Source organism: Mirounga angustirostris, unplaced genomic scaffold, assembly GCF_029215605.1.
Source record: "Mirounga angustirostris isolate CCGP_5_RB_7025 unplaced genomic scaffold, mMirAng1.0.hap1 SCAF_2, whole genome shotgun sequence".
NCBI classification, from domain to species: domain Eukaryota; kingdom Metazoa; phylum Chordata; class Mammalia; order Carnivora; family Phocidae; genus Mirounga; species Mirounga angustirostris.
The window spans coordinates 49,397,378-49,419,177 of record NW_026991710.1 but is presented as its reverse complement, the minus strand read 5'-3'; the positions used below and the strand labels follow the sequence as shown (position 1 = coordinate 49,419,177).

Sequence of the window (21,800 nt, the reverse complement as noted above, 5' to 3'; positions counted from 1 at the left end):
AGAGAAACATGTCTTCTGAGAGCAAGAAAGTCATTGAGATTTTAAACTCTTTATGCTTTGCTGCTCTACTGTGAAGTCCTATTTCCTATGAATCCAAACACTCATTAACTCTTAAGAACCGTTATTAGCTATCCTGAGTCAAATGACTATAAAATTTTAAAAAGGACAAAGTTTAATTTCAAACCAATAAAAGGATTTTTTTTTAATGTTGTTAGGGTTGCTTTCGTTGGGTTTCTACTTGCTTGTTTGGCTATCTATAGGACAAATACAGAGGTTAACATTTTTAAAAGGAGTATCAATTTGATTTTTCAATTAAAAATTACATTAATATCAGTCTTTATAATTTATATTGATTTCTGAGTTTTCTGTATCTTAGAGTATCTTGCTTCTGTAACAGATAGTTGTTTTTATTTTAAGAAAGGTAGAGGCAGGGAGAAAGGGAGGGAGCCGGAGTTTACCGGACCAATTTTCTTGCTTGCATTCTTCCCTGTCTTTTCAACTTGAAGAACTCAAAGTAATGTGGTATTTCTTCTTTCACTTTCATTTTCGATACGTGTCCAAGCATTCTAGCTGTATGTATTATCTTCTATATCAGGAAAGATGATGCCCCTGTAATATTTACTGTATTTTTTCTTTATTTTTTCTTTAAGGGGGAACTAGAAGATGACCTTCAGGTGCTCTTTACCTCAATGATAAAGTTAGTTTTGCACAAAAGCGACTTTCAAAAAATATTGTCTCATTATAACAGATTAACATGATTCTGTAGGCTCCTTTTAAAATCACATGATGTTTACCTCAGTCTTCATTTATGAGATCACATGAAGTTTGCCTTATACCTATGTTTTCTTTTCTGTCTAAAGCAAAAATATAATGAAATTTTCCTATTCGTAAGTTGAGAGAAAAGCATGATTTAAAACCCATTACTACACTGAAACCTGTCACATACATGACAAAAAGTAAAAGCAAGTAACATAGAAAAATCTTATTAAGCCACAGATTTTGGGGAACATTTGAATTCAGCCAACTTCTTAGTAAAATTTTATAGGAAAAACTATTCTAATCGGCTGACATTCTGATTTTTTTTTTTCCTCAAAACTGAATGGCCAGCAGGTGCGTGTGTGTATATGTTAATGTTAGTTGCTGGCTTGAACATTTATAACATTTACTTACTCAAAAATTAAACTTCACTTTTGGATTTCTTCTTCAGGAGTACTAGAAACTGTGATGAATGTACATGCATTGGAGTAAATTAAATAACATTAATTTTATATTATTATTTTATAATATAAATCAAAAGCCAACATCATGAGGGAAACTTTGTCGAAGCACATTCTCTGAAAAATATGACTGCATCCAATTGAGACAATTTCAGGTTTGAAATGGTAATACAAAACAGAAAGCAGGAAAAAAAAGTTCTTAAAGAATGTTTACTATACATTTTCCCTGAATTTGTTGAGCACAGTAGAGTCAATTTTACACACTTCTGTGGAAGCATATGCACTACCCCATCATTAATCATGAACACCAAGGGAGAAATGCTAATCGGAATGGGAAGATTCTAGGCCATTGATTGACTACGAGTGGACAGTGTCCATTGAGTGGACAGAGCCACCGTGAGTGCCAAGTGACTCACACTTACTCTTTCTACGTGGCTGCAGCAATTGAAGAGGTAGGCTTAACTCTCACATGTCAGAATTGAAAAATCCATCTCAGATGGAATTATGATACATCTCTCTTGGTCCCTGAACTGAAAACCAAGTATTCCAGCTTATTTTACCAGAGAATATGGTTATGGGGTTAAGAAGATAAGCTCAGTGGTATTTCATGTTCCTTTGATGGTATTTCTTGTATGAATATCCCCTTGAAGAAATTATGGGGCAGGAGAGGTGACAGAATTTTAGGAAAATACTTGATAATTAAGGTTCCCCCAACCAAGTACTTCCCAGCCTTTTTCATGTAGCATACAAAGGAAACTATTAATATAATATATAATATATATGAAATATATGCATATTGCATTCATATAAATTTATCAATTTAATTATAAATGAATAAACATTAACATAACATAATCACAAAAATGAATATATATTACATATATAAAATACATATTACATCTATAAAGAAAATATATATTACATATCCTATTATATTTATTGTATTATATTCCCTGGAGGAAATAAGAGGGATAGGAATGCCTGTATGGAGTTTAGTGAGAAAAATTACATTGCCTAAGTATTACATAAAGTATTGGGGGAAAGAACAGTATTAAACTTTGTGCAAATATTATATTTCTCACTAGGGCTTCAAGAGATGGATGTCATTCACTGCACTTACCAGATGCAAAGACAATATTATAAAGTACTTCCCACATTTTCATAAGAAAATTAGGTTGCTTTATAACCATCACTTTCCTATCGGATTTTATGCTTTAAATAACTACATGCATAATTCCCAACCAAGATGTTTTCATCATACTCTCCTCAAAATCTTGGTAGTTTCCACTGATAAGAATTTTTTTTTTCAAACATGCAGATGATCAGAAATATTAAAACTTGCCTTTTACAACCGTCACATTTTACAGTAGTTGAAATGGTCACTAAAAGTAATTTTAAATTTCCTGTGATAATGCAGAGATATTTCAAGCCCATTCAGAAATTTAAAGTAAAACATTCTGACATAATGTGGAGGCTCTAATGTAGAACAAGCATGCAGTGTCAAACGACTGGCTAGGAGACCACTAAGTGCAAACATCAGCCACAGTGAGTGGATGCTGACAGTAAATAAATGAGAAGACACATTTGGGGCACTGCCTGGGGCTGAGCCTTCCAGGAGTCCCTGCCCAGCCACCCCCAAACCCCCCTCCGCACCACTGGCCGCACCTTGGGCTGCACTCTGGGCTCCTTGGGCACCTGGACCACGACCTCCTCTGGTAGCTCCACGGGGCCCTTGTCCACGATGAGTAGTGGCACGCTCTGCTGCTGGTTGCTGAAGGAGATGTCTGGGTGGTAGAGCGCCTCCTGGGCTGCGCTCAGCATGTCGCAGTGGGGCAGCAAGGGCTGGATGTCGCTCACTGTGCTTGCCACCTGCGGGGACCGCAGGGCGCACCATCAGACTCCGCTCAGCTCAGGCCCACTGCAGAGGAGCCCAGCTAGAGGCTCTTCCCAAGGCTGCTCTCTGCTGCAGGCCATAGTCCCTGGACTCCAGCCACCCCAGGCCCCACTCAGATAACCCTGGAGCTGAGGACAACACATCCCCCGGTCCCTAGTGTGGTATGGACTGTGTATTTCTGTCCTAGCTAAACACTACCTTAAGTAAGTCAAACACCTCAGCCTAATCTCTAGCAATAATTGGAAAATTAGACATAATTACTGAAAGCAGAGAAAGCTACTTGAAAAAAATAAAAAAAATTTATTTTATAGATTCACGGCAGTCTGCTGTAAAATTATAGCCATTAATATCTATAAGTATAAATAAAAATGTTACTGAACTAAGTATTTACACACAAAAAGCTTTGATAAGGTAATGTGTGCCGAAAGTTTCAGAGAGATGTTTATTTATTTATTTATTTTATTAGTTTTGTTTTGTTTGTTCTGTTGTTACATTTACACGGATTGTTTTATATTTATATGTTTCAGGTCATTTAACATCTTTTGAAAGATACTGTATTAAGATCTGTGGTGAACATTAAGGTGAAAAGGATATACATACATTTTTGCCATTTAAATACACAGTGATTTTACTGACAAATGGTACATATTACATAAATGAATAAATATGGAAGACCAAGACAATAATGAAAAAATAAAATTGTACACATGATTTTTTTAATAATTCACAAAACAGTCATACATAATATGCTATGAAGAACAGAGTTATTTAAGTACAGGTTTTTTTTTTTCCCCTGGTGAATTGATACCCAAGATACACATTTTTCTACACTAATTGCAACTAGTGTGATAAACAGGAATGATAATGAAAATGTTCCTACTACCAGAAAGGAAAAGACCTTACAAAGAAAAAGATTTTGCTTTATACAATTGTTTTTAACATACTACAACATGCATATTTAAAAACACATTAAAAATGCTATCTGACTACCATTCAAAAGTCAGGAGAGAAACTAGGAAACTCAGTAAGGCAAGAGAATTTTATGAGCATCTTTCTAACACTAAGTTTATACAGTGGTGCTATTATTCCTTGACACATAAAATTTGCAGATTAAAAATGAAATACATGTTCTCTCCCAAATCACAAGAAACTAATAACCCTTATAGGAACAAAAATATTAAGAAATTTGCCAAACAATCCATCTCAATTTAATTTAAAAAAAATGTTTTAGAATATAACTAGCCAGTCTACAACATAACTAAGTTTAGCATTGCTCTGAAACATCATTTTTATTTATACTCATTATAATGGGTGAATATTAAAATAACTGGGCAAGGGGGCGCCTGGGTGGCTCAGTTGGTTAAGCGACTGCCTTCGGCTCAGGTCATGATCCTGGAGTCCCAGGATCGAGTCCCGCATCAGGCTCCCTGCTCGGCAGGGAGTCTGCTTCTCCCTCTGACCCTCCTCCTTCTCATGCTCTGTCTCTCATTCTCTCTGTCTCAAATAAATAACTAAAATCTTTTAAAAAAAAATAAAATAACTGGGCAAAAGGTAATCTCAATGTAATTTTGATAGATCATGTAAATGAAAAAGGTGTCAAAGAAGGAAACAAGTTTTAAGACCAAAAAAGTTGTGAAAAACAAAATCTCTAAATAATTATCTCCTTTAGGGGCGCCTGGGTGGCTCAGTCGTTAAGCGTCTGCCTTCGGCTCAGGTCATGATCCCAGGGTCCTGGGATCGAGCCCCGCATCGGGCTCCCTGCTCCGCGGGAAGCCTGCTTCTCCCTCTCCCACTCCCCCTGCTTGTGTTCCCTCTCTCGCTGTGTCTCTCTCTCAAATAAAGAAATAAAATCTTTAAAAAAAATAATTATCTCCTTTAATGTTTAATTCTAATGATTTTTTTTCTGAATTTTGACTTCTAAAATATCCCTCTCCTCATTGCCCAAAATCTGACTAATTTTTTTTTAAAGATTTTATTTATTTATTTGACAGAGAGAGACACAGCGAGAGAGGGAACACAAGCAGGGGGAGTGGGAGAGGGAAGCAGGCTTCCCGCTGAGCAGGGAGCCCAATGCGGGGCTCGATCCCAGGACCCTGGGATCATGACCTGCGCCGAAGGCAGACGCTTAACGACTGAGCTACCCAGGCGCCCCATGTGACTAATTTTTAATTATTTTTTTACATGAATACATACAGGCCTGTTTCCCCTAACATCTTTATAAACTATACTATGGCAGGAAATTAACAAAAGATGATAAAGCTGTACTTTCCTATAAGCTTCAGTTATAATAGAGTTGAAAGATTTCACCCTCAGCCAAGTTAATGTCTGAGGACATTTGGAATGATGGAGCATGCACTTATTTGTTCACTCAACAAATATTTATTGAGTTCACATTATGTGCTAGGTCTTTTTCTTGGTGCTGGAGATTTTGGTGAGCAAAACAGACCATGTGTCTACTTGAATGAATACACTAACAGATAAAAATGTTCTATAAATATAAGTAATCTACAGAAAGTTTAAAATAGGGTAATATGTAAAGGATACTCTGTTTCAGGTTTTATGGAAGACATCTGTGGGAGTAAAAATTTAAACTAAGATCTCAATGAGATTGGAAGTTGCTAGTCATAAAAAAAAAAAAAAAAAAAAAAAAATCAGGAGTAAAGAGCATTCCAGGCTGCTGCAATTCCCCAGGTTGAGCCACCTTGGTCTATTCAAGAAATAGCACAATGGCCAATGAATCTATATGTAGTGGGCTGGGAGAAGAATGGTCTGGAATGAGATCAAAGAGGTAAGCAACAGCCAGATCATGAGCTCATACTGAAGGAAGTTACTGGGAAGGAAGAATAGGGCAGGATAGGGAAAAAGACTTGGGAATAGAGACCTCTCCTAAAGTAGAGAGTATTTCAGGAAAGGTCAATTTCTAGAGTAGAGAAAGACAAATGATTTAAAACACATACAAGGTGGAATCACCATCAGTAGCAAAGTATAACACTTTCTGTATTCAAGGAAAGAAACTATGCTTAAATAAGAAATAAGAATAAACTCAGTAGAAAGCAAAATCTAGGGACCTAGAAGGAGTAGGTTTGGGTTAGATAATAAAATGATTTCATGGAGCAAGACTGAGGAATACAAAATATCAGAAAGTTTAGTAGACTTTGTTAAGTTGAAGGAAATGAGACTCTGATTTGTCTTATGGAGTATCTTCTATGTCTACAGATCGGAGTCCCCTTCAGCTTCACCATCTCTCTGAAAGGAATCCAGTGTCATCAATCCATGCCACCAGCAGTGGACTGGCTATTACACTGCCCACATGGACAACGGCTATCAGAACAAACCCCAAATCTGGACTTCTGTTTGAAAAATATTGTATATGTTATACTTAAAATACTGTATGACTTCAGGAGAAATATTTTTTTGAGTTATAAATATAAATCTAATTTGTCTTCCTGAAGCTATTATAAAAATAAGTCTTCAAGATAAACATCATAGTTTTAAGTCTGGTATTCCATTAGAAGCACAGAATCTGAGGTCTGGAAAGAATCATGCAATTCACATGCTAGTTAATAACCCCTAGAGCATGCCTGCTAAAAAAATTTGAAACTATAGTTTCATGTGAAGAGGTAGCGATCAGAATCTCAGTCTGTCCTTGAGGCACCCAATTCTATCTGAAGCAATACTTCTCCCTCATGTGAAGAAAGCTAATATCGATACCTTTGCATTCTCCAAACACTTGTCTAAATTCTATATAAATGGGCTGTGTAAAATACATGAAGCTGTTCCCAGAAGGTACTTATCTTCAAGTATATTTGAGGAGAACCTTCACATACTAAATGCTTCTTCTCTTCTCCAGATTAATAAGGGGAAAGATAATTTAGAAGTACACACACACCTCCCTCCCACCTTACTCTTCTCCGGTCTCCATTTGAGATCACATTTTCAAACTCTGTTGTATGGACTCTAAGATGTCTCAAAGGTAACTTTGGTTTTGGGGCAGGAGGTAATGATAAGGTCAGCATATCTTGTTCTTCTTTCTTTCTAACCTTCTTCAGAAAGGGTGACACTTCATCTTATTTCCTTTAAGAATTACATATCTGATTAAGACTTTATATTTTTAAAAAAGAGAGATTCACTAATAGTTACAAGTTCAAATTGCTTTCATCATAAATAATATTTAATACTCATCATAAGTAATATGAGTCATTGCCATATCCAAATTGTCTATATAATCACTTCATACTCAGATTTTCACATGTAAACACTTTGATTCTGCTTTCCTAGTGGGAAGCATGAAATATGAAAATTAATATCTCACAATCTGCTGAAATGATCAAAATATTTCCTCATGTTTATGTTAGTCTCCAAACATCAAAAGCTATCAGAGCATCAAAGTTCCTGAATAATAGTTTGGGGTGAATTTAAGGCAAGAAGTAAGAAAAGGAAAAATAATGAGCACGTAAGATATAAAGTCTGTATGATGGCAGTACCAGAGTTTTCATCTTATCTGTGGAGCTTAAAATTGAAATAAATATTTAAAAAATCATATTTTAATGGCATATACTCTCTGAGGTCAAGATTTGTAAATAAAAGTACTAAATAAGCATTATTTCTAACCAATTTCAACTGTTTCTGTTTTCTTGTTCTCCTTTGATGAATAGCTATGTAATTCAGTCAATTATTCAGCTTCTTCCTCCAAATATCTACTGATCATAATAGTAAGCATGGGATCTAGACAAAACCATGGGCTGTAATGCTATTTATAAAGTAACAGAAATACCAACAAGAAAACACCACCAGAGAGTATTTATCAGAGTTACAAGTGATTTAAGTTTCATACCTAAGGATGTTTCTCACAAGTCATTTGTTTTTGTGTTTGGGGGCAATATTTTAACATATTTTTAAAATAAGTCGCTAATTATGAGCCTTTATAGAGTTTGAAATGTACTATAATTACAATGATGACCCTAACCCACTATTCAATTTTACCTTTCACTATTATTATCTCTAGGTTTACATAAACACAATAATGTTTTTTTCCCCTTAAATGAAACTTTAAAAATTTTACTTGTTTTGTTTTGTAATATTCTAGTTCATTGTTCTATATGTTGTTTAGGTTGGTTTATTTATCATTTAAATCATAGGTCTATGAAATAAGGAAAATGCTCATAGGTCATTAAAATGCCTTTGGAAGAAGACTCCCCGAGATGTTTAAGAGATTTCTGAGTTTCTCTTCTATGAACTATTTGAAATGTCACTGCATCATTAGATTGACAGCTCTGAATCCTTTTTTTTATCTTAATATCACCGATATTACTACCTATGACTCACTGGATATGAGTATTCATTGAGCTATTGTGTGCAAAAGTGTTCAGCCAACTGTAAAGTGCAATGTAAATGCTAGAAATTATCCTGAAATACTTATAACATATGGTTAATTGATAAGGAATGTCTAGTCCCTCCCACTTCCGTGTAATATACATATATAAGGAGAGAAAGAGGTAGAGAGGAGGAGGGGTAAGGAAGTGGGGGGGGGAGGGATCAGCGAAGAAGAGAGGGAAAGAGAGAGAGAGCGAGGGAGAGACAGACAAGCACACTATTGCTTCTGCTTCTTTTCTTTGTCAATAAAGACATTCTTCCAATTCTCCTTCCTTATGCATACTGAAAGGCACTACCTTTCCCCAACCACATTCATTTTGGCCATATAAGAAGATTACTTCTTTCCTGATTTCTCCCTAAGGCGTATGTGACAGCTGCATAATTTCTTTATCAGCTGGGTAGTAATCTCTAACAGTAGTCATAAAAGTTTCAATTCAAGCACGTGACAAGGAAGCCACCAGGTAGAAATTGCAACATGGAAGCTCTGAAATCTGTCTCATTCTGGTTCTCAAAAGAAAATGGTTTTGTAGCGATAAATGACACACCTGTGTATGATGAAGCAATTTCATAGCATCCATGGATATTATCCAATTTAACTCAATACACTTCTTCTCTAGACCGAATTGCTTCATGAAGCATTGGTATGCCCTAAGCAATTTCCCTTCAAATTGGGTTCCTTTCTCTTCTTCTCTACAACATAGCTTGTTACAGTGAAATAAAACATACTATGGCTAAACTGTCACCAAGAGATTGAACAATCAAGATATAAAAACTATATGATATTCTGAGACTAGTGGAAGAGTCAAACATTGGTTATGAATAAAGCTAAAGGAGAACTTAATCCCTATTTGTTAAAAAATAAAAGAAACAGGACTTAAAGAATACTTTTTAATTGGCTTTCAAGTCTGGCATCTTTCATGTCCTAAAAACAGAGGGAAAAATTGTGGTTCATTCATTGTAATAGTTGCCTAGATTGTAATATTGTGATGTAAATATCTCAAACATTTGTTAAAATGAGTAAGTAGAGGGTAAAGTTTCTGCTGTTATAAATTTATTTTAAAAAAATTAGCTTCGGACAAGAAGACATTATTTTCACTCAAATTAAATAAAATGTATATTACATATCTTATTCATCAGAAGAATGATTAGTAATAATTTTTCTTTTCTAACTAAAAATATCTGCTTTTTATGAACATAAAGTAAACAGATTTAAATTAATGGTAACAAAAATAAAATTCTGGAATTCATTATTTGGAAAATACTGATTTTTTTTTAAATTTCCTTCCATCTACTTCCCTGCTAAAGTATACTAAAATTTTAATGGTATGGAAGTTGTACTTTTAGAATGTTGTAAAGTAAATAATTTCTTTAAAAATCTTCATAACAATAGTAATGGGGGACTTTTCCTTAATCACAGTGCCAATTACACATGATATGTGGGGAAAACCAGTGAAAACCCTATATATTTTGATGGAAATCTATCTCGTTAGTTCTATCTTAAGTTAATCATGACTGTCATCTCTGAAGATGGTTGAGAAGAACGAAAAGTTTTTATCTATTTTTTTTCTGGTAGTAAGTTGCCTCCTCAACACAAAATGAATGTCTCAATGCTGGTTGACAAGAAAGCAGATACATTAACAAGCTAACACGTTAAAATTATCTATTATATTATGTTGGTTGTGTGTACATAGACTGTGATTATTGGACACCTACTTTTAAAAACTGACATGGTGGTTTTTATCTGGGTGCAGAGGCATGACATCAAACCTGTCTCCTAACAATAGCCTGTAACCTATAAAACTTGTAGGCTAAAAAAAAAAAAAAAAAAAACCTTGTAGGCTATCACAGCCATTCCCACTGTACTGAGCTATTGTGACTAATCTAAAAGGCTTCGTTTTAAGCAAATGTGCAGCATTCCCCAGAGGGACAGCATCATACTACCCTGTTGCTTTGAATTTTATGTATTATCTGTCTTCATTATTAAATAATGTGCCCTTAAGGTTTGCATGGTTTCACCAACTTCTCTATCAAAAGCGCAAAGAAAGGATCATTGCTAAATAGTTGCCACCATTGTTGATTTGTAACAAGAGCTCCAGAAAAGAATAGTCCTGATCTAATTCAATTCATGTCCTGTCTATGATTACTACTTTCATGGTATATCCAACAGCTTGGAGAGAAGCAGTAATGTGTGAAAGCCAACTGTTCATTCTTTTAAAAAATACAGAGGGCTGTTTCTGTTTTTTGTTTTGGGAATTTTTTTTGGGGGGGTCATCTATATGATCTAATCGTATCTGGATCGTTTTCCTCATGTTGCATCTAATGCAACAATAAAATTAGTATTTTAAGGTCATCGGAGTGCAGGGGAGAAAAAAATGAATAAAATGCTATTTTGGTTTTGCATATTACTTTTATCTTTGCATTTAATCAAAATAATGATTTCTCTGATTTAGCTCAATATATTTATCCCTTTTAACTTAACATTAAACTAACAATACCAAAGTAAGAGTATATCTGTCACTATTCAGTTTCTTTAAGCCTTGGATGAATAGTGAAGACAGGAAATTTTATTGGGCTTATACTCTAATTAAAAGCAACAGGCCTGCACACTGAATAGCTTTTCAACACTCTTCAACATTTTTTTAAATGCTGATCTAAGCCTAAGATGTTCATTAGTAACTCATTAAAGACTTAGTTACAGTCCAGTGGGTGAGTTCTGAATATAATGATAGAATGTATGTACAAATGTGTAGGCTCATAATTAGAGAAAATGTCACATTTGGGGATTAAGAACACACAATGCAGTCTTTGAAAAGCACTATAGAAAGTAAGTGACCCCAAGATGGTGTTGTATTTTAAATTTTGCTTACTATCCAGGTCATTTGTTTTTTTAGTTCTAATTCCAAAAGGTATGTTTTAATGACCACATTCTCTCAGGATTAAATGTGTGAGGCTTTGTGTTAGGGCCTTTCTATACATTATTTTATTTGATCCTCATACTATAACAAAGCAGGCCTAATTATCCCTTTAACAAATAAGGAAACTGTGAATCAATCAAATTAGTTAAGGTCATGTATCTTGGAAGTAAAAGAATTGGAATTACACTCTACATTCTGAAATCTTTCATTTCATTCAATAGGGGCATGCAAATTAGGATTCTAAAAGTAGCTTAGATTGGATGATACTGTAAACTTCAGTTTCTGGGCTTCCTGTAAATACTACTTTCTAAATATGTTGACATCTTCCTCCATTCACGGTTCCTTAAAGCTATAAGAACTGTTCAGGGCACCTGGGTGGCTCAGACGTTAAGTGTCTGCCTTCGGCTCAGGTCATGATCCCAGGGTCCTGGGATAGAGCCCAGCATCAGGCTCCCTGCTCAGCAGGAAGTCTGCTTCTCCCTCTCCCACTCCCCCTGCTTGTGTTCCCTCTCTCACCGTCTCTCTCGGTCTGTCAAATAAATAAATAAAATCTTTAAAAAAAAAAAAGCTATAGGAACTGTTCAGTATCAACCTTTATAATCATGTATTATCTTTATTTAGCGTTCTCCTAGTCTTTTCTTCTCAAATAGTAATATTTCAGATAAGCCCAGTGTGCTGAAATAGTGCAAAGTTGCTAGGATTCTTGCCATATAAAACCTCAGGTTTTCTTCTGTTTTTCATCTTTGCTTGTTCGTTTGTTTGTTTGTTTAAAGCAATGAGTGGATCCAGAGGATGCCAGGCTGGCTTAGTCAGTAGAGCATCTGACTCTTGATCTTGGGGTTGAGTTCAAGGCCCACATTGGGTATAAGACTACTTTAAAAAAAATAAAGCTTTCAAAAAATAATAAAGCTGTAATGTGTGTGAGTCCAAAGGTCACTATTATACAATATATAGATTTAATAGACAAAATGAATTATATAACTTTCTTGAGATGAAGTAAAAGGGGCAACCAGTAGTTTGAAGAATGTATTAAAGAAAACAAATCTATGGAAATAAAATGAAAGACTCAATATTTATAATATAATTTGAGTGAAGACACAAAAAAATATATAAATAAGAGGATTTCCAAAATCTGTAAGAACAAGAATTTGGACTAGAACAAAAATAGAAATACTTTTGGCCATCAGGGTTAAAGCTTAATGTTTTTTATAATGTTCTTAGGGAAGAGTAATTGGATACTACCAGAAGAATCCAATTAATTATCTTGATGTTTTGTATATAAGTAACTACTATACAATTCACATATCAGAGTGAAATCTCAGTAACTGTCAATTACTAGTTTTTGTCATAATAAAAACCTGATTTAATGACCTACTAGAAATTAAATATGTAAGTAAAAGGGGACGAGGCATGAGGCCAGATAAATGGCACAGGATTTCAAAGTGAATGTAAAGCAGATGAGATTTAAGTGAGTAAATCCAGGCAAAAACCTTCTCTTAGAATATGCAGTTGAAAGAACTCTTAAATCTAAATATATTCTAACAATATTCTCTGGCCTTTTCTAATAAGAAATATTTCTATAAAGATCACTCAGAACTTCATTATAAAAATTTTTAATTATTAAGAAATGATTGAATATTTCTCCAGTAAGGTATACAAATGACCAAGGAGCACATGAAAAGAAGCTCAACATCATTATGCATTAAAAAATGCAAATCAAAACCACAATGAGATACTACCTCACCTTCACTAGGATGATAAAGTGAAAAAGGCAATAACAAGTGTGGGTGAGGATGTGGAGAAATGAGAAGCTTCACATTGCTGTTTGGAATGTGTAATTGTGAAATCACTCTGGGAAACAGTTTAGCAGTTTTTCAAAATGCTACACCTACAATTATGTGACTCAACAATTTCACTTCCATGTGTACACCCAAAAGAAGTAAAATCACATCCGTACAAAAACTTGCAGAATAGCCAAAAAGTAGGAATAATCCAAATTTCTATCAACTGATAGATACAATGTAGTAAGTTCAGACAAAGGAATATTATTTGGAAATAAAAAAGTACCAAGTACTATTACATGCCATAATGAGGATAAATTTTAAAAATTCTCTGTTAAGTTAAATAATCGAGCCATAAAAGATAAAAAATTGTATGATTCTATTGATACAAAAGGTCCAGAATAGGCAAATCCATAGGAATATAAAGTAGATTAGTGGTTTTCAGGGACTGGGGAAAGGGGAAACCAGGTGTGACCACCAGCGGGTATGGGGTTTCTTTTTGGAGGATTGATAATGTTCTAAAATTGATTATGTTGATAGTTGCCCAATTATGCATACACTCAAATCCCATAAACTATATACTTTAAATGAGTAACTTATTGGTATGTTAAATGTATCTCAATAAAGTCATAAAAAAATCCCTCCATTTATACATTTAAAAATATATATTAGTGCTTTAAATCCAGTTTTTTTTTAAAGCTACATGGTATCTTTTATCAATATCTTCCTTTATCACAAAAGGACTACACCTTTCAGACCCCTTTATAGGTATAGCTATGAGGCTGAGTTTTAGTTAACGGAAATGGCAGCAGAAGTAATGTGAATTACTTCCAAACATATCCATTGAATCTCCACAACGCTCATTCTCCCCTCCTGCAGACTGGAGTGGCAATGACCCTCAAAATGACTTTGGAAGCTTCATGCCATTAGACTAGTTCTATGTATAACTGTGAGAGCAAAAGAATGACATCCATCACTATTTCCCACCATACACAAACACCTGATCAGAAACACCTACCTGCCTTGGAATGCTTGGTGAACAAGGAAGCGTTCTCTGGAAGCCAATATTAATTTAGGAATATACTGTGACTGCAGCCTACTTTATACTCTTTGATACATTGTTCAAAAATGGACACTAGGGTAGATAACACAAAGAGGTCTTCCTCCAGAATTTTTATAGTATGTAATTTGAAACCACACACACACACACACCCACAGTTGATTTGATCCCTACTTAACTACTTCTAGTCCTAGACATTTGATTTTCTGAGGTGTCATTATAATCACATTGCAACACAGACATATAAACTACAGTGCTATTTCATGGATCTCATTTTTATAGTTGATCAGTCTGCCTAATTTTGAGATTTTATCTTTAATTATTTTATTTGTATAATATAGTTTTATGATCAATTGGGCAACTGCCTTCTTATTATTCCTTTCATTTATACTAGCTTTTTTCTTATATAATATTCAATATATATATTTAAAATAATTCTGTTGAATTTCTACGTAAAAAAGCTGATATGGGTACTCTGAATGCAGTTGCGTAAAAATCTATAAAAAATAATTTGGAAATATTGTCGATGTTGCTATACTCAGTCTTTTCATCCAGGAACACAGTATATTGCATGTCTTCTTTTATAACTCCCAGTAAAGTTTTAGACTTTTTTTCTCATAAGTTCTATATATTTCCTCCTATGATATCTACTAAATAACTCATACAATTCATTGCTGTTTTGACTCAAATCATTTTTGTATGTGTGAATCATATATCTGAACTCAAAATGTTCTTATTAATTCTGAGAAAGATTATCTTTCTTGAATTTTCTGAATATATCATTATACACTTGCAAATAATATCTTAATATTTGTATATTTATTCTTATTTATGTTTTGTTCATTATTGTAGTAGCCAAACCTTGCAGAATTGTTTTAAACAACTGTATTAATAGCAAGTAAGGTTCCATTGATAATTTATTAACACTCATTTAAGATAGTTATTGACAAACCTAAAAAGAAGTCATTTTTTTTTTTTTTTTACTTTCCATTTCTAAAGAGATTTTCTTCTAGAGGTACAAAGATAAAGTCAGAGTTTATATATAGGTGTTCCTTTATAGTGCTATTGGTAATGGCAATATATCAATGACCTTCTCTGTTGATCAGAGATATATGGTTATATATGGTAATATATGGTTAGATAAACAACGGTTTCTTCATATGATACAATACTATAATTTTTTAAAAAAATAGAGTACACAAATATCTACATTTTAAGGTTAAGTCAAAATGAAAGACAAATTTTATTTCTAACATTATTCCATTTTTTTAAAAAATGGAATACACACACATGACTGCAAGAAAAATCTAATAAGCATTAATATTAATTATGTCATTGGGTCATGGGATTACTGGATTTTTGCTTTCTGATTTAAATTTGTATGAGGAGAGTTACTTTGAGAATAAAGTAGGTGATACTGGTAATGACAAAGGGATATATGAGATATATAGAGATGCTTGTACTTTACCAGTAAGCTATAACCTTGACTTCAGGACATCCAAATCACCACAAACTATGTGTAGATGAAATAAACACAGAAAGCTTATCAAATGTCATTGTGAGACCCTATTTTGTACAAAGACCTGTATCCATTACTTGTGTAAATACAGCCAGCATATTTTTCTGGCAAATCCCTAAGTAGTCTAGCTTATTTGATCAAATCCTTCATTTAAGACAGATTTTTTTGGATAGGAAGACAATTTTCTATATTTAAAGAAACTAATTCGGCTATGGTGACAATAAAAGGGAAATATAGAAATAAAGCAAAAATGTAATTATTGACAAAATGTAAGGTATTTGTTTTCAATTTATCAATTAAAAACTCAAAAAAAAGTAGAGAATGAATGAACCCTATTTTTCAACAGGTCTTATTCTGAACTGCCAAAACAGATCATAATACAATATATTGTTTCTTATTTACATAACAAATCAATGAGACTATTTCAACTATTGCATTTCAATTTTTTGAGTGGTCATTAAAGAACCATTTACAATCAGAATGGAGGAAGTAAATGCATGAAAAATGTATTATGGCTGCTTATATGAAATTATACATGTGAGAACACTTATTCTTACACTGAAAATGAAAGTCAATAGCAATACAAAGAAGAGGAAAATAAATAATTAGATATTTATACGTTATGCAATCCAATTGTTTTTTAACTCACTCTACATCAAGCGTACATCTACCCTATTGCAGTCCTAGTCCATTCCAAGGCCAAGAAATATAAAAAAATAAGATATGATCCTAAAATAGTCAGACATAAAATCTGAAAATAAGAAAATGCTATTTTGCTCTCAAAGTATATACATATTACTCTAAAGTATCAGTACAATAAAATTCATCTATAACACATTTTGCAAGTGCAAAGGCAAGAGAAAGTTCTTTTCCAACTGCTAACCTGCATACCGACTGTGTAGGGAAGGTTTCTGAACATGTTCTCACAAAGGAAAAGCTATCAGCCATGCATATTTGTGGTTTATATTGTGATATTAGAGATTATAGTTAACTTACAAAATATGTATTTTGAAATTCAGTACCAAGTGGGTAATGCAGATGGTGTTGGATGTGTTTGCAGTAGCCTCATATATCATGACCATGACAAAGATTTTTTTTTGTAAACATATTTGACCATAAACATAGTGATATTACTGGGAGTATTACAAATTATCTAGCCTGCAAACATTATAAACATTCCAAGGATGATTAATTTCTATAAATAACAAAGTTAAGCAGAGCTTAGAAGTCAAGCTTTTTCATAATCAATAAAACATAACTTCACAAAGAGAATTATATAGTAAGATGTTATGTAGTGAAATGTATTTTTGTTTTCTCAAGCTTCACATTTTATTAGAAGTTAAAAAATGTGTATTATTTAAGTCACTGATACATTAAGTGGTATTATAACTGTAAAATTAGATTAATAATAAAATGCAAATTACACAAAAACATAGAGTACTAAATATATATGGATATAATCAACAGTTTTGTTCCTGCTAATGGTTATTTATTATAATTACTTGAACATAATAAAAAGCAGGTTAGCCTATAAAGTCCACAAATATATAAATACACATGCAACTTTAAAAAATAGACTTGCAGAAAAAAAGTATGCATATGATACTTATAGAAGAATTTTTTAAGACCCCATTTTTTATGCAGAAGTATAAAATATATTGTTCCCCTTTACCCACAGTAAGTTCCAATTATCCTGTTTTCTATCTCTTCAACTGTGACTCAGTTCATAAGTACAATTTAATGAAGAGGAGATACAGTTAAGATATCTGAGCAATCCAACCACCTTCTCAACTCCCAACCCATTATGGCTTGGGTACCAGATCTAGCCCATGTATCACACTGGACATTGGTATTCCTTTACTGCCAATCACAATGCGCCCAAGTGCCCAGGTTATTATTGGATTATTATTCTCTGATTCCCTTCTTTTCCCTTGCTCCCAACCACATCAATAGAACAAAAAAATCCTTTATCTTCATGCAACATTACATTAGTTAACAGCAAAAAACTGGCCATCTGCTTTAGTGGTTTCTTTTTACTTCTGCCAGGTTTCATTGCATTATAGATAAGGGTTTTATGGCTGTACAGGAAGGGGGCACAGTCATGGAAAACAGAAAAAGAGAAATACGGAGGTACACAGAGACATAAAATATGGACAGATAAACACAGAACCAGAGACATTTCCAAATTTAAAAATTGTGTATATATACATATACAGTGTGGATGTACTGATTAATTTTGTTTTCCTATATTAAACACTGGCCAGACTTTCTAGGACAATATGGAGCTTATTCAACTAATGTAAACATTATTCAGAATTAATTCTTTAGCTTAGTTTTTTAATTTTACCCATGTGGAAATCATGAACAAAATGCATCCCTGACAATTATATACTACCAGTTATATACTACTACCACTGACAGTTATATACTATATTATTATATAGAGAGAATTATGCACTAAACCTTCATACATACTGGCTTGATAATAATTTTGAATAGAAACTAGTATCAAGAATTTACTGGAAAAACTTAAATGCTGAGGTTCAAGTAGAAAAAAATTCATTTCAATTTGCACAGTGAGAATCCAGGTAAGTAGGCATCTTCCCTATCTAATGCTCGGAATGTTAGCTCCATCTCAAGGTAATTAGGGATAGGCAAATAAAATATAAGGAAGATTTACCAAATGCCAAACACTATGTTAGAAACTATACATGTATATTATTTTATCTACCTCTTGAAATAACTCTGCGTGGAATAAATGTTCATTCTTGCAAATAAAAAGTAGGCTTACAAAATTTTAAGTTACTGTTAGCTCCTTGAGGGAAGAATTAAAATCTTTTGTTTATTAGCATATCTTAGGCAGCTAGCAGGGTTTTCTGGCTCACACTGGGTAATAATGGATATTTGTTAACTAGTTTACCAAGTAACAGGGTTGCATAACTAGTAGGTGGCAGGGCTGAAATTTCATCTCAAGAGCCTCATCTGTCTGTGTCCAGAACATGGGAGAAGCAGGGGATCTGCATTTCTGTTTCACCTGTTCCCAAATGGCCAGAAGACTTGAGATGGGATTCTCTGCAGGGAAGAATGGCCTTGATAGTAATTGCTTATCTACAGGCAGAAAGACCAGAGTTCAAGAAGCCAGGTCCTTCATTTAAATCTCCTCTGGGTCTCTGTGTTACTTCAGTCAAGTTCTTTTACTGCTCAGTATCTCAATGTTTTTATTGTAAAAAATGATAATGATAGTAATAGTAAATAATACTAAACCCAGGAGAATGTTGTAAGGATTAATTATACCAATACATCTATAGTTTATGGCCATAAAAGTCAGTGGTCATCATTGTTATTTACTCTGGAGAAAAGAGCAATTCAAGTCTTTCCCAGATAAGTTAATTCTCTATGGTCAGGAGTGCAAATGAAGCTGAACATCTCAACAACAGTAGGCAAGGAGATGCTACCAGGGGATGTTTTGGAAACAAGAGTATGTCCCTCTGTAACTATAATGTCATTTTAACTCAGTTGTCTATAAAGTTTCAAGTTATGTGGAATTCCTTTAAGACAGGATGGTTAGGGACTCTAAAAAAAAGTCCATCCTAAAAGATCAGCACTGATCAGAGGTACATACATTCCTTTAGTTATGAACAAGCTGGGTCCCAAAAGGTTATTCATATGAAGCCATCTATTTACAAATCCAGAGTGGTATCACAAAGGCAGTAGAGAAGGCCTTATATTTTCTCTGGTGTGAAGTTTTAAAATTCCTACTCAAGGTAACAAGGATAAAGTTTATAAATAGAAAGCTTCTATATTTTGGAGCATAATATGGTTCAAAGTCAAGATAAGATAAAGTAGTTCACATACAACAGAAAAGATTACTTTCGCCCAAAATATTTTATATACCAGGTCAATTTTCTATTTGCTCTATGAGGAGTTTTTAAATACTTCTCAGAATTCCTTGGAGAGAGGTGTGTGTGTGTGTGTGTGTGTGCGTGCGTGTGTGTGTGTGTGTATAGAGGGGGGCGGTCCTGATTATCAACAGCAATGAAACCGCTCTCATGGTTAGCTAATTTCTGGTTGTTATAATTTATTAGAACAGAAATAAACTAGAGAGGCAGATAGTATGATGAAGGAAATTAGCTTGTTCAAACACTGAATATATTTGTCATGCACTGTGCTAGATTCTCTACGTATACTATTTATTTAATCCTCAAGATAAACTTATGAGTGAGGCATCTTTATAACATCAAAACCTAATCAGAATAATCTTTAGGTATACAGATAATTAGAAAAACACTTGTTTAAAGGGACATAATTCTTTTATTGTCTCATACCACAAAATGTTATATGTGCCCAAGTATGTGAAAGTAAGTGCTCCATCAGTATATGAATTAAGAAAACATTTTGATTTGTTTTTACAAATTTACATCATTTAAAATTAGATGGTTGAATCATTTTACTTTCATTTCCTTAAAAAAGCACTACCTTATATTGTAGTGATTACTTAAAAAATGTGTTAAATCAGGGAAACTTTAGAAGAAAACATCAAAAGACACATAAGGTATTTTATCCAGTTTTTATAATGACAGCAGAATATAATTCATGTTGAAACAAGAATATAGGCCAAATTCAGAACTGTATCGCTGATAAACTATAATAGATTTTTTGTAGTCAATTAAAAACCAAAAGTGAGCTAAAGAGACTAAAAACTGATTCCAGGTGCTTGCTACACCCTACTATTCTGAGACCTCCGAAGGAGTGGCAAATATAGCTGTGTCCCTTTCTTTGCTATAATTACCATTAATGTATGAGATAGTGACTATATTACACCATTTTCATCTTAGTGCAAAACCAATGATGATTAGTAGAAAACTTTAAATTGTCAACAAGGAATATAAATGTAGACTTTGCCAGTTTTTAGAAAGATTCAATGAATATTATACTAAGTTGTACAGAATTTATCTTATTTATAAATAATTATCTTTTATAAAATTTGCAAAGATATAGCATTTCTTAACTATCATATTTGTGTTATAAATACCAAAATGTCTAAATGAACAAAGTATAGTTTTTTATGAGTTGATTAGCATGTTTCAGTAAAATTACCTTTTAGCATATGTTCATATCATTTTGGCTTTTTTTTTGCATTAAAAGTATATGTATGAAAAAATAATTCTCATTTAAATGAGAGGTTTAGTTTGCATTCTGTGTATTAAAGATTGAACAGAGTAGCCAACACTGAGAGTTCTTAAAAATAACAAAGAATTGGTTATACATACATTTCAAAAGCTACTTTCAGAAATCAAATTCAAAGTTGTATTTATTGCAGTTGATGGTACATATTATGGTCTTTTTACTTTAACTTACTTCTATTAATATATCGTAGGCAAAAGCTGCTAGATCACTGAGTAAAGATTTAGAAGAAAGGACCTAGTGCAAATAGAGACAAATAAAGCTTCACACAAAAATCTAATTAAAGGTCTTACCTTGAATGATTGGTGCTGCAAGCATCATGAAGACTAGTAGCTGTGATGGCCACATGGCTGTGTACTGGGGTGTAAGAGTGCCTCAAGAGCGAGCGTTCACGACGTGAAATGAAATAAGTGTCTTTCTGATTCCTCTTCTGTATTCCAAGACCGATGATTTAAAAAAAAAACAACAAAATCCCTCAAAAAAAAATTTCTCAAACACAGAAACACCAATATCCCAAATTTGAATCCTGCAAACAAGGAAAAAAGAATGGGTTATCAAAAGCAAGTTTCCTGTTCTTAATTCCTTGAAGGTTTATCTGCTGACTAGAATAATATATAACCTCCCTCCCTTCTTCATAGTAATTTACACAGGCATCATATAGAAAACGGGTAAGTAACCTAGAGGATGCTATTTATGCATGATCAACACAGTGTTTATTTCCCAGGCTTCAAACGGACTGAAATAAATAATTTAGTCTCACGGGAAAAATTAATATAAACATACTACAACAATTTGGATAATAATAAATTAGTAATTGATTTATATACTTTGTTAATCTATATAAATAGAATTGGGAC

At 33.4% G+C, this 21,800-nt stretch overlaps 1 protein-coding gene across 1 annotated transcript in view; it reads right to left on the bottom strand.

The window, feature by feature from the left end:
- The window catches only part of ADGRL3 (adhesion G protein-coupled receptor L3), an 819,557-nt gene that overhangs the window by 491,443 nt on the left and 306,314 nt on the right, over positions 1-21,800 (bottom strand). The window contains exon 3 of the mRNA XM_045881084.3: positions 21,237-21,469. Within this exon, the coding sequence (XP_045737040.1) occupies positions 21,237-21,291 (55 nt within the window). The 5' untranslated portion in view covers positions 21,292-21,469. The remainder of the gene's footprint in view (positions 1-21,236; positions 21,470-21,800) is intronic.